The 14,289-nt window shown below is 40.1% G+C and overlaps 1 protein-coding gene across 1 annotated transcript; it reads right to left on the reverse strand.

Annotated features, from left to right (window-relative positions):
- Positions 1-2,513: 2,513 nt before the first annotated feature.
- On the reverse strand, positions 2,514-8,222 carry LOC310985409 (microfibril-associated glycoprotein 4-like; the record flags this gene model as incomplete). The annotated part of the gene is made up of 6 exons (XM_083970987.1): positions 2,514-2,634; positions 5,111-5,360; positions 5,637-5,804; positions 6,195-6,291; positions 7,007-7,192; positions 8,211-8,222. 6 exons carry the CDS (start codon positions 8,220-8,222, stop codon positions 2,514-2,516), a joined length of 834 nt encoding a protein of 277 aa, XP_083827113.1.
- Positions 8,223-14,289: the final 6,067 nt, after the last annotated feature.

The following is a 14,289-nucleotide window of genomic DNA, read 5'->3' on the forward strand; positions in this document are numbered from 1 at the left end:
ATGAACAGGCTCGGGGAGAGGCCACAGCCCTGTCTCGTACCACGGAAAATAGAAAAGGGTCTGGAGTTCAATCCGTTTGTGTTGACCATAGCCGCGGGGTTTGCATACAGAATTTGTATCATCTTAATAAAAGCTTCACCCAGTTGAAATTTTCGCAGTACCGCCCACAAATACTGCCACTCGACCCTGTCAAAAGCTTTGGCAGCATCAAGTGACAGAATAGCACACGGTGCCTGAAGCTGTTTAGATTCTTCTATTATATGCATTAAACGCCTAATGTTATCCGCAGCAAGACGGCCCTTCATGAACCCAGCTTGGTCGATGTGAATTAGTTTATCCATATAGCGCTCCAGGCGTAGTGCCAGCAACTTGGAGTAAATTTTTTGATCCGAATTTATCAGAGATACAGGTCTGTAGTTAGAGCATTGTAATGGGTCCTTGCCCTTCTTTGGTAACAATGAGATTAAAGCTACATTGGTGTGTTCATGAAAGGCACCTTTTTCTAAAGCAGTCTGGATGGAGTCCAGAAGAACCGGTCCGAGGAGGTCCCAGAAATGCAAGAGCACTTCAGGCGGAATCCCATCAGGGCCTGGAGATTTCCCTCTTAACATTTTACTCAGTGCACCTTTTAATTCCTGCAAAGTTATCGGGCGGCCCAGGTCTGCTGCCTCTTCTCCCTGTAGGGTGGGCAGATCCAACCCTTCCAAAAAATTATTACACACTTCTGGGTCAAAGCTATCAGACGACGTATATAAATCCTCGTAGTATGCCTGAAAGGTGTTATTTATCTCTGCTGGATTAGAAACCAGGCCTTTAGTAGGGTGGTGTATTGAATCGATGGACGCTTTTGATTCACACTGTTTTAATTTTAGGGCCAAGAGCCTGCTGGGCTTACTTCCGTTGCAATAGTAATTTTGCCTAGTTCTATGTATAATGAATTCCGCTCGTTTGCGTAATAAATCATTCAGCTCTTGTCTAACGACCTGTAACTCGTCATTAATTGTGTCAGAATAGTTTTGCTTTAGAGCCCTCTCCAGGCATAAACATTTCTCCTCTAACTCCTTAATCTTAAGATTCCTAAGTTTTTTCACATGTGATGCGTATGACGTTGTAAAATCCCGGATAAAACCCTTTGTCGCCATCCACACTAACCTAGCATCATCAACGGATCCCACATTGTCTTGGAGAAATGTGGACAGTTTAGTTCTAAATTCAGAGACAAATGCAGTGTCATTTAAAAGAGAGGTGTTGAAACGCCATCTCTGAGATTTTTTGGATTTGAAACTGAGATCAATACTTAGAACTAATGGGTTGTGATCAGCCAGTGTGGCTGGGAGAAATTTAACAGGTGTTACACAATCCTTCAAACTACGCGACAGTAGAAAATAATCAATCCTTGAAAATGACTTATGATATGCAGAGAAACAAGTGTAATCTCGACTACCGGGGTTTTGAAATCGCCAAACATCAAAAAAGTTCAAGTTGTTTATCATTGTATTCAAAGCCATAGAGGCTGATTGCTGGCTGTGTGTAAATGAGCTTGTAGATCTGTCTAACTGAAGGTTACAGACCGCATTCATGTCACCTCCTAGAACTATTTCATATTCTGTGAGTTTCAGTAATTCCTCTGTGAGGTCAGGATAGAAATTATCTTCGAAGACTGCTGGTGCATATACCGATATAAATGCAACCTTCGTATTGTAAATTGACGTACACACATATGCTACTCGCCCACATTTATCGTTACTAGTCCCTTCAATTTTCACGGGTAAATTCCTCTTAAACATAATCATTACTCCTTTTGAGCTAGACCCACTGCTGGAGGAGGATATCACCATATATTGTTTATTTTGCATCCTTTGGACATCTCCTTGTTTTAAGTGGGATTCCTGAATTAGTACTATGTCTGCATTTGCTCGACGCATCAATTCCTGACATTTAACCCTCTTGATATTGACGTTTAAGCCCCGGACATTTAGACTCAGAATAGTCAGTTTAACCATTATCAAAAATCACTGTAGTTATATTCCAGTTATACAATTTACTGTAAACCAAGTATCCAAGCATATGGTCCAGTAGGAGACCCACACCCACCCCATTGCTGCCATGCCCATACCCCAAAACCCGTGTTTCTGTGTAACTTGACCACTGCATAACGCAGCTCATTGAGACTCCAAAACTCGGTTGTATCCCACTTACAAACATAACTGACCTGGCAGGAATATAAGCAGTTGAAACATAAATGTGAGGCCCACTATTGACAGACCCAGGCTACATGAAAAATAACTGAAATTGTCCCTCTGAAACATGAACATAACTGTGTGACAGGGTCCATATTCTCTCTTAGAAACAGTAACTAGTAGTATAACCTGGGAGGGGACCAACAGCCCTCAATGTCACAATTAGTATGGGACATATAGATGTCCATTATGACCGGGACAGATCTTACGGTGAAATCCAGGTCATGAAAAACTCCTCGCCTTATCTTCAAGTGCCGGAACACTCCTGCTCCATCACTTCCCCGTGTTGATGAGCTGCCGCGCGCGTTGTCGAGACCCCATGCCGAGACCCTCGTAGAAACTCCTCTGCTTCCTCCGGAGTAGTAAAGCTGCGTTGTTCACCGCCCAGGGTGATCTTCAGAGTGGCAGGATAGATCATGAAGGATGGGATGCCCTTCTCGCGTAGATACTTCTGTACACCCGCAAAAATTGCAGTTTAGTTAATCAAGCTAAAATAAATTTGTTTGTAGTGAAATCAGTGAAACTGCCAAATTTATCGATTTTCTAAAATTATTTTTTACAGAATTCACATAAACATTTTAATTAGCCTGTTTGTCCACAGTGTAACATTCAGTCTTCACCTGGCTCATTGTTGAATACCTAAAAGTAAGAAAAGGAAACATTTCCACTGAAGTGACCCTCACCTGTCGCCCAGATCGAACTGATATCCTTGATATCCTAAAAAAGAGGAGGTGAAGGGAAAAGTGTCTCAAAGTGGAGATGTCTGCTGTGGTCCTGTTTTTATAGCCGGTCAGCCATTAAAAAAAAGTTTTATACAGGCTATATATATGAGGAGGAGGAGGAAGAAGAAGGAAGAAGAGGAGAAGGATGGGGAGGAGCAGGGTTAGAAAATTATTATTAGCTTTGTTTTGAAGATCATGTAAAGCTTGAGGTTGTTTCTGTCATAAATGCAGATAAGACAAGACTTTTTATTGATCCCACTGATGGAAAATGTACTTGTTACAGCAGCAAATGAAAAGCAATAAAGGTAAAAAATAAAATACTAAAAAGAGACATTGTAGTCTCAAATTTAGACTTATTATTATTATTATTATTATTATTATTATTATTATTATTATTATTATTATTATTATTATTATTATTATTATTATTATTATTATTATTATTATTATTAATCTTTATTGCAGACACAACAAGCGGTCCATATCAACAACAACAAACATGATAAAACAGATTTAAGAAGGAGAGAGAGAAAAAGACAGACACACAGATAGAGAATCAACTCTCCACATAATTCATAAGCAGGCTATCCCACCAGTGTTTACTAAGCCTGGATGAATACCTATAGCAGCTAAAGCCCCAATAATGCTGTTCCCCGAGTCATCCAGGCAGCACATAAAACGATACATTAAAGCAGATATCAGCTTCACGGCCGTTTCGGCTAATGCTGCGTTCAAGGCAGGCTTTTGAAACCGTAAGTTACAGCTTCAAGTCACAACTACGACTTGGTAGCGTTCCAGGTAACCCGTAGCTCGTGTTTTTACCATCCTGTTGTCTGTGAAAGTTCCCTATAACGGCCACTCGTAACTTCCGACCCGTGAACTCGTACCAGATCGAACTGGTATGACTTCACAGGAAGGAAAAACACAAAGTACGAGTTTCTTTGAACGCACCATGAGTTAGCAGCCCCCGCCCTTGTCAGGCATCAATTGGTCCTCGTGCTACGTCACCACATTCACGCGCATCCCTTGGCTGCACACACAGCCCTTCATGCCGTTCTCTCTCCTCATTGGATAACACTTGTATCCCACAAGGAAAATTTTCTCCTCGGGTTACAGCAGAGCAGAGTGACGGAGAGACTCGTGTTTAGGCTGAAATACTTCATGTAAGTGATTGCTGACGGAAAATAGGACTATTTAGGACTTATATTAACAAAAACATTCCACTGATATCTGCTTTAAATTTTGTAGAAGTGCTTCACAGTTGGGTACATTTAAATTAACAAAGAGTTGGCTCGCACTGTGCCACCTGGGCACCTGAAGCAACAACCTCAGTCCATCATTGTAGGCCACTATGAGCCGCCGCATTCACATACTAAACCTACGAAGGAGCGTATTAGCTTGAGCATATTGCTTAGAACACTGCCTATAAATATCTCTACCGATACCAATCTTTATCTTACATAATAACTTTTCCTCGAGTGCCACCATGAGGTTGACAGTAGTGTTGTGAACTTTAGACACATGATCCAAACAGGATGAACTGTGATGACTCTGATGATCACATGACTTCTCCTCCAGCACCATCATCTGCTCAAATTCTTCATTTATCCAACACTCCAGTTCATGACTTGTGAAACTAAAAATGTTCCAATCAGCCTCATCTTTATTTTATATTTAGTGCTAATTAGCATGTAGTACTAGTTCAAAATAATACAGGATACATTTAAATCATGATGAGATCATTTTCCATGAAGAATGAAACTGACACTAAAAAAATTACAACTTCAAAAATAAGAGTTGAAACAATCAAGTTAATTTATTTAATAATCACTCAGAACAGCATCAATCACAAACAATAATCATCACTAAACAATTGTTTTTATCAGAAAAAAAACAAAGAAACTGAATTTTAATACATCAGTGCATGCACCTGTTCAACAGAGTTATCATGTCTGACAGTGATTTTGAAACAAGATGAGCAGGAAAGAAAAAAACTTGCATTATGATTTTGATTCAGAGGTTATTGTTGGCATTAAGTCCAGTCGGACTAGTGATTATATGCCCGAACATCCCAGCTCTCCAACCCTGATGGAGGGCGTGATTATCTCATTAATCTACAGCTGATCAGATCAATAAGTGCATGGATACTTAGCGACTGATCTTATTTTCATGGTGATGGTCTTAAGGGAGTAGTTATAGCCTTTCCATGCGTACCAGTCAATTGAGACACTTCCATATGCAACACCATCAGGTGCGTACAGGCCGTTGGGGTTTGCGTAGTGGCAGGTTTCGTACCAGAATCCACCAAGATATTGCTGAGCACAGTTTTTATCCCACACATCCTGGTCTTTGTCATAGGTGGTGAACTTCATGGAGTTGTGGATTGTTAAACTGTCCCCTAGAAACAACAGAGTCAAAATGTAATTTCAATTTGGAACGGAGGGGGAAAGATGCAGTTAATCCAGCTCAAAGAAATGTGTTTGTACAGTGAAATCAGTTAAACTGCCAAATTTTTCTATTTTCTAAAATTATTTTTCACAATTCAAAAAAATCATGTACCCTAGTATTTTTTTTTAGTCTGTTTGTCCACAGTGTAACATTCGGCCTTCACTCGGCTCATTGTTGAATACCTAAAAGTAAGAAAAGGAAACATTTCCACTGAAGTGACCCTCACCTGCCGTTCCTCCTGTGAAGCCGCCCAGATCCAGCTGATATCCTTCCCTCTCAGAGTCGACGAAGAAAGACGAATACTGAGCAAAGGCCTCCCCTCCCTCAAAGTCCTCCATGTCCACCCGCAGCTCGTTCTTCTTCCTCATCGTCAGCAGGAAGATGTTGTCCAGACCTGAGGAGACACACACACACACACACACACACACACACACACACACACACACACACACACACACACACACACACACACACACACACACACACACACACACACACACACACACACACACACACACACACACATACACACACACACACACAGGCCTTATAATATTTCTATACTTTCAGTTTCACTGCTAAATGCTCCGCTGTGTTCACCAGCCACTCACTGACTGTCTGACTGACATGTGCTGCTGCTGCAGGTTGTGCAGCTTCTTTTAGTTTTTAGTTCTTGTTTTTTTTGGTAAAAGCTGCTGCCTGTTGTGACTGAAAACAGCGTAACGAGAGCATATTTGATCCATAGATACTTTAATATACCTGTAATTCTCCCTCTAGGACTCACCCAGCCAGTGCTCCCCTGCTACATTCCCAAATCCGTTCTTGTAATGTTCCCATGGCCTGTAGAAGTTTTCACTCCCATCCAACCTCCTCTGAAAGACCTGAAAGGGAGAATCACAACAATTCAGTCAACCAGAATAAAACTGTATTCAATTAGCAGGACTTTAGATCACTTAAAAAAAAAAAAAGAAAAGTCTTTTCAACTGAACCAGGTGAATTTGATGACTATCTGGTCTGTAAACAGCAATCACAGTTGCTGTAGTGTCTTTTATTTTTCTGTCACACTGTGCTCTGTCACATGTTTAAGTGACAGAGATTCCTGATATGAACATCATCACAACAAACTGCTGCGGTGATGGACTAACTAAATTATACAACATGGACACTGGTAACTTTCTCAGACTTTGCAAAAAAAAAACAAGTGTTAAATATTGTTTACTTGAGCTACTTCATGAGACCATACATTTTAAAATGTTTTGTTATTATTAGGCTATATTTAATTACAACAAATATAATTTCAGGTCAACAAAATCAGGCATTTTCCTTTATTTAAATACACTAATGTTTTTTAAAAATATATTTTTCTATAAAGAAAACTGTGCAAGCTGCCACAGGATGTGAACTCTGACAGCTGACTAATCAGATGATGATCATTTAAGTGACACGTCTCAAAGGAGAGAAGTCACAACACTTGTTGAAAACTGAAACAATACTTTTTTTTTTTTTTTTTAATCAATGGCTCCACTTTTGTTTTGGCTTTTTAAGTCTCATCGTCAAATCTGAACTCTAATCAGATATGAGGTGTAGTGTACTGACGGTCCATCTGCCCCCGTCAGTGTCCATGTCACAGAGGACGTGCAGGGGTGAGGTGGGGCCTCCTGGGTAGATGGTGTACACCCCACTGGAGCTGGTGTTGTCATGGCGATACACGTCATCACAGTCAATGGGCAGGTAGCTCTGGTCCGCTGCCACCGAAACCAGCAGCCCCACTAACAGTGTTACCTGGATAGACAATAATAATATAATAATGAACTTTTTCGCCACATTTTGTAATAAGGTTTTACATAATAAAATTACACATGATCTTAGAGCTAATAGCTGGTTGCGATATTGGGTTCCCTTAATGAGGACAGAGTTGGGGATGAGGACCCTATCCTACTTTGGGCCTTGGTCTTGGAATAACCTGCAAGTAAAGATGAGGATGGGATCTCTCATCCCTCTTTCTAGCTTTAAAAAATCTCTCTCTGAGCTATTGGTCACCAGTTGCACCTGTGACTCTTAGTTTTCAAATTGTATTGCACTTTTGGGGTCTCTTTTATTGTAACATTTTTATTGTATAAATTATCATTGTCTGCTACCTTGCTCTTGCTATGTATTTTCTCACTTGTTGTTGTTGATTGTTTGTTTTGTAATGCTTCCTGACATCCTTGGAAAAGAGATTGTCAAATCTCAATGGATCCTTCCTGGATAAATAAAGGTAAAAAAAAAAAAATGCACCAAACATAATGACTTGATTCGCATAAATTCATGACTTTGTTCTCGTAATATTGACTTTTTTTCTCGTAAAATTTTGTCTTCATTCTTGTAATATTATGATTTTATTATCTCATGAATTTATCACTTTATTCTCGTAAATTTACAACTTTATTCTCAAAGTCTGTGATTTTTTCCCCTTCAATGTGGCCCTAATACTCAGTCGTCACAAACTGTTAAACACAGCGAAAAACTATCTAGCTAAACAAAAGTTGATAGTTCCCATGGTGACCTAAAATGTGTTGCTTTGTGTGACCACTGGGTCCAAACGCCAAAATACTCAGTTAACTGTGGTAGATCAGTGTGAAAACTGAAAATATTTATAATAAGCATTAATCCTTTATTACAATTGTTGATATTTTAGACAAACCTTCTACTGCTTCAGTAATTTGCATTTCCATCAGGATGAAACAGAAACTCCTTACACAAAATCAGATACACACAATATTAGTGTAAATTAAATGTGAGAGTCAGCTGCTCAACTTACCCAAAGACCCATGTCGCTGTCGCAGAGGTGAAGGGAAAAACTCTGAAAGGTTGGAGACTCGAAAGTGGAGATGTCTGCCGTGGTCCTGCTTTTATACAGGTTATGTTGGGTAAAAAAAAAAGGAAAAGCATGATAGAGAAGGAAGGGGTGAGTGTGAAGCGTGGGAAAGCACTGTTAACTTCGCGTGTGCAGCCACCTGCAGGGGGAGTGAAGGTCGGGCAACGTAGATAACGGCAACCTGCAAAATAAAGTGTAGCAATAACATGTAAACAATTTGCCAAAAACCATATATGAAGGAGACAGATGTTTAGCCTATCTGTTAACTGTAAAACTTATAGTATTCATCTTTGTGGTTCAATACATTGACAATTTAAATTGAGATTTGTAGTATTTTTAATGCTACCACTATTATGGGTTGCAACTAAATGCGGTCTTTTTTAGTTTTTAGTATTTTTTAGTTTCTGATTTTAAGTATACAACTGATTCTGTTAAACACACAATGAGAAATTGCTAAAGAAAAAAAACTCCTACTTGTTCTGACCTTCTGAAACTCTTTACCTACTGATTGTCTTGTCATTACCATCTGCTGTAATCATGCATTATATGTCATTTTTTACTTTAATGAAACTTTCAAGTCTCAGGGGGGACATGTTGCGTAAATAATTGAAAAGTTCTGAGAAGGTAGAGGTGAGATGAGTGCAAAGCGTGGGAAAGCACCGTTAAGTTCGCGTGTGCAGCCACCTGCAGGGGGAGTCAAGGTCGGGCAATGTAGATAACGGCCACCGGCAAGATAGAGTGGTGCCAAAGACGCTGAACTTGGGTCAACTCGCTACGTGGCAAAATGTGATACAGTCACCGTATAGGGTGGAGACTATGTTGATGAAAGATCGCAACATGACATCTGGACAAATCACAGGGCGTACACTGGGGAAGAAGTGTCATGTTCACCTCTCATTTTAATAAGAAGGCAGGGCTTTTACAGTGCAGTATAAAAACAAAGTCACAGAGATAAGAAGTTTAGTCTGGTCCGGGACAGGCTCGGCTTTATGTCCATTTTTTGGGTGTAAACTCTAATGCACTGAACTTCGTCTCCGTCTTTTCTAATCATTTTTGTGAAGTTTTATTGACGCTTTGATGAGTATTTTTCAGACTTTTTGAACACTTTTGGATACTTTCATTTGTATCATATAAGGTGGAAAATAAAGATCCTCGATCACAACTGGCCCTGTTTTGGATCCTATTTTTTTCTGCAACAGTGAATGAGGAGGAGGAAGAGGAGAAGGTTGAGGAGGAGCAGGGTCGGGAAATTATTATTAGCTTTATTTTGAAGATACAGCTTGAGGTGGAAAATTGACTTGTTACAGCAGCAGATGAAAAACAACAAAGGTAAAAAAAAATATATGTAAAAGAGACATTGTAGCCTAAAGTTTAGAAGTATATTACTGATATAAATATTTGGATAGATATTCATGGTAACCAGATGTCAAATCATTATAATTTTAATCCTTTAGTGCCACTATGAAGTTAGTGTTGTGAACTTTGGACACAAGATCCAAACAGGATGAACTGTGATGACTCTGATGATCACATGACTTCTCCTCCAGCACCATCATCTGCTCAAATTCTTCATTTATCCAACACTCCAGTTCATGACTTGTGAAACTAAAGATGTTCCAATCAGCCTCATCTTTAATTTGTATTTAGTGCTAGTACTTCCAGTTGAGACAAACAGGAAAAAAATGATCATTTTCTACACTGAGGAATAAAACTGATACTAAAAAATGACAACATTTAATTTAAAACAATCAAGTGTATTAATTTGATAATCACTCAGATCAGCATCAATCACAAACAATAATCACTAAATACAATTTTTGATATGAAAAAAAAATCAGGAAACTGAATTTAAATGCATCTGGTATAAAAACACGAGAAGCAAGTGCATGCACCTGTTCAACAGAGTTGTCATGTCTGACAATGATTTTGAAACAAGATGAGTGAGTAGCCTACTCAACTCTCAACTCAACTCAACTTTATTTATATAGCACTTTAAAACAACCATAATTTAAGACAAAGTGCTGTACATAGAGACGTAAAACAATTAAAGGCAATAAAATAAATAAAACAGACAGTAGAATAGTTGTTTCATTGTTTTTAAAAGCAATTAGAAACAACAAAACAATAAATAAAAGCAAACCATAAAACACTAAAACAAGAACAGAGTCTCATACAGAGTTGAAAGCCAGGGAGTAAAAATGGGTTTCAAGACTAGTTTTAAAATGGACAGTGAGGAGACTTGTCTGATGTGCAACGGCAGCTCGTTCCATAATCTTGGAGCAGCAGTGGAGAAAGCTCTGTCCCCTCTGAGCTTCCGTCTGGACCTCGGTACCTCCAGGAGCAGCAGGTCAGCTGACCTGAGGCACCGAGCAGGAGCGTAGGGTTGAAGGAGCTCAGAGAGGGAAGGGGGGCCAGACCATTTAAAGACTTAAAAACAAATAAAAGAATCTTAAAATGGACTCTAAAGTGCACAGGCAGCCAGTGGAGGGAGGCCAGGGTGGGAGTTATATGCTCCCTCTTACGTGCTCCAGTCAGGAGGCGAGCGGCTGCATTTTGCACCAGCTGGAGACGTGCGAGGGAGGACTGACTGACTCCAAAACAAAGTGCATTGCAGTAATCCAGCCAAGATGTTATAAAGGCGTGGATCACTGTCTCAAAGTGCTTTTGTGTGAGGAAAGGCTTCACCTTTGCCAGCTGCCTAATCTGAAAGAAGCTGGACTTCACTACAGCACTAATTTGCAGATCTGATTTAAAATCACTGTCAACGTGGCCCTAATACTCCATGGTAACAAACTAAAACTGTTTAACAGTGAAAAACTAGCTAGCTGAACAAAAGTTGATAGTTCCCATGTCACTTAAAATGCATTGCTTTGTGTGACCACTGGGTCCAAACCCCAAAATACTCAGTTAACTGTGGTAGATCAGTGTGAAACTGAATGGGCTCTATGCTCACCTCCACTACTTCCTGAACTTAAGGCTGCTCTTTTATTTCCTGTCTTACATTATTGGACAAACTAATTAATCCAGGTGTGTCTGACGATTGTGACGACTCAGACACACCTGGATTAATCAGGTTGTCCAATAATGTAAAACAGGAAATAAAGGAGCAGCCTTAAGTTCAGGACGTAGTGGAGCTGTGTAAAGAGCCCATTAGGCATTAAAGGTGTACAGAAAAGAAAATTGAATTTAAGCCCACTCTGGGTCATAAAATTAGTGTAATAACTCATCTATCAGACGATGTAGGCCAAACTTTGTGCAAAATTCTATTTTTGAGTAAATCCGGGATGAAAGTGTGTATTTTAGTGTAGTTTTTTTTCCGCATTGGATAATGCAGGCGCACGGATTATACGTCAGCCTGTACACGATTCACCAGCCACTGATATTGGATCCGTAATCCGTCATTCAAACGTCTGAGACACGCACACACACACGGAGCTCGGGCTCGCCCCAAGCTTTGAATATCCCGCCCGCTCGATAACGACCAATCAAATTAGTTTTCCTTACTCGGGTAAACTCGTGTTGCAGCTCGTGACAACTCGGCGCGACAAACAGGACAAACGGCCATTTCTGTACACCTTTAAGAACAGTGTCAATGGTCTTAAATAGCACTCGTGGGTTTTGACGATTGGACTCAATGATATTTGATGGGTATTGTCTACAGGCCGTTGGGGTTTGTGCTGTGGCAGCCGCCGTACCAGAATCCACCAAGATAATACTGAGCACAGTTTATGTCTCACACATCCTGATCTTTGTCATAGGTGGTGAACTTCATGGAGTCAGTGAATGATAAACTGTCCCCTAGAAACATCAGAATCAAAATGTAATTTCTATTTGGAACGGCGGGAAAAATTAGCAGTTAAGTTAATCCAGCTAAAATAAATTTGTTTGTAGTGAAATCAGTGAAACTGCCAGATTTTTCTATTTTCTAAAATTATTTTTACAGAATTCAAAAAATCATGTGGTATTTTAATTAGCCTGTTCGTCCACAGTGAAACATTCAGTCTTCACCTGGCTCATTGTTGAATACCTAAAAGTAAGAAAAGGAAACATTTCCACTGAAGTGACCCTCACCTGCCGCCCTGTGGTCCTGTTTTTATAGCCGGTCAGCCATTAAAAAATGTTTTATACAGGCTATAGTAGCTATGTATATGAGGAGGAGGAGGAGGAGGAGGAGGAGGAGGAGGAAGAAGAGGAGAAGGATGGGGAGGAGCAGGGTTAGAACATTATTATTAGCTTTGTTTTGAAGATACTGTAAATATTGAGGTTGTTTCTGTCATAAATGCAGATAAGACAAGACTTTTTATTGATCCCACTGATGGAAAATGTACTTGTTACAACAGCAAATGAAAAACAACAAATCGAGGGCTTGGAGCCAGAGGGGCGTAAGTGGCATTTTGGGCGAAAATGAGTTCTATATATCAAAAGAAAGGTCTTGATGAGCTCTATCCAATGGTGCCAAAAAGACCTATCTGAGATCAAACTGTATTGAATAAAGCAACAAAACAATAAAGACCTAACACAAAAGTGTGAGTAATGTTTGGAGCCAGAAGGGCGTAAGTGGACTTACGCCCTTCTGGCGTCAATTGATCGGCAACAGCGGGGAACATAGGACCCTTTTGAAATAATTAATGAATGAGTTAAATGAAAATTAATTACTTGTTCAAGTGTTATTCAAGTGTTAATTATTCAATCAATTCAATGCATTGTTCAGCAGATACGCCCAATATGTCCATAGAAGACTTGGAAATGTTTGGTGCCAAAAGGGCGTATGTGACGTTTTTGCCATATTTTTTAGATTTTAAAATGTTTTAGAACATGTTCATTGTGTTAATATGCCATAAGTTTATTACATAAATACTCATTCATATAAGTATGTCTGTGGTTGCAATGTTGTGGTTTAAGGTTAATGAATACAGTTGATTGAAGCGTGGTCAAAATTTTGTTTTGCCTCTCCTGTAAAGTTTGTCAAAAGCCACTTACGCCCCTCTGGCTCCAAGCCCTCGAAATGTAAAAAATAAAATGCTGAAAAGAGACATTGTAGCCTAAAGTTTAGATTTATACCGATACCAGTCTTTGGACAGATATTCATGGTTCCCAGATGTCCAATCATAATAACTTTTCCTCGAGTGCCACCATGAGGTTGACAGTAGTGTTGTGAACTTTAGACACATGGGCTCTATTTTCGTGAACTAGGTGCAGGCGGAGCGGATCAGGCCTGCGCCTCGCCTTCGCTTCGCCAACGGGGAGTGGTCAGGAGTAGATTGCAATTTTCCTTCGAGACGCAGCGGAGCGCATCCCGCCTACTTCCCTCCCACCGGCGCAAATGGCATAGAGGGAGGAGAGAAGGCGTGGAGTGGGTTTGACACAGCCGAGTCAGATCTTCACCAATCAAATGAGCTCCTCTCCTCGCCTTTAAATCCGCCGCGCGCGCAAGGCTGACGTTTGATTTCACCGTGGAAGAGAAGATTTGAATCAGCACCTACAGATTACAGCATAGACATTCAGCACATCTATATCGATTGTCCCGTCACACTGATGACAGATCAAAGGCTGCACAGATGAAAGATGAGGATGGATTACTGCTGTGTTGACACTACACGATTATCTGCTATATTTATGTATTTACTTATTGATTTATTGAGCCGCATCGTCACGCGACCATAACAAATAAAACTGAAAACAAATAAACTATCATCTCTCACAGCAAACCACAATCAGCCTGGCATCATAGTGAGCAGATATTAACATCTCCCCTCTCAGGTAAATTCTAAAGAAAAAAGAAAAAGAGAGACGCTCCGTGATCTCCGTTACGCACAGCTGTTTGTTATGTTGTGATCTGTGCACACGTGTTTAAATATAGGTTACTAAATATGAGTGTCTTTATTAATGGAAAAGGGGTGTGTGTGTTTTTTTTTACTGGGCAACAGCTCTCAATCTGTCACAGCAAGTGAGACGGGAGGAAACTGATGTTCTGGTCCGGTCCAAGCTGGCAGTGTCCGGTCGCGCGAACAGACCTCACGGG

This window comes from Trachurus trachurus, assembly GCF_905171665.1.
Source record: "Trachurus trachurus genome assembly, chromosome: 1".
In the NCBI taxonomy this organism is placed as follows: Eukaryota; Metazoa; Chordata; class Actinopteri; order Carangiformes; family Carangidae; genus Trachurus; species Trachurus trachurus.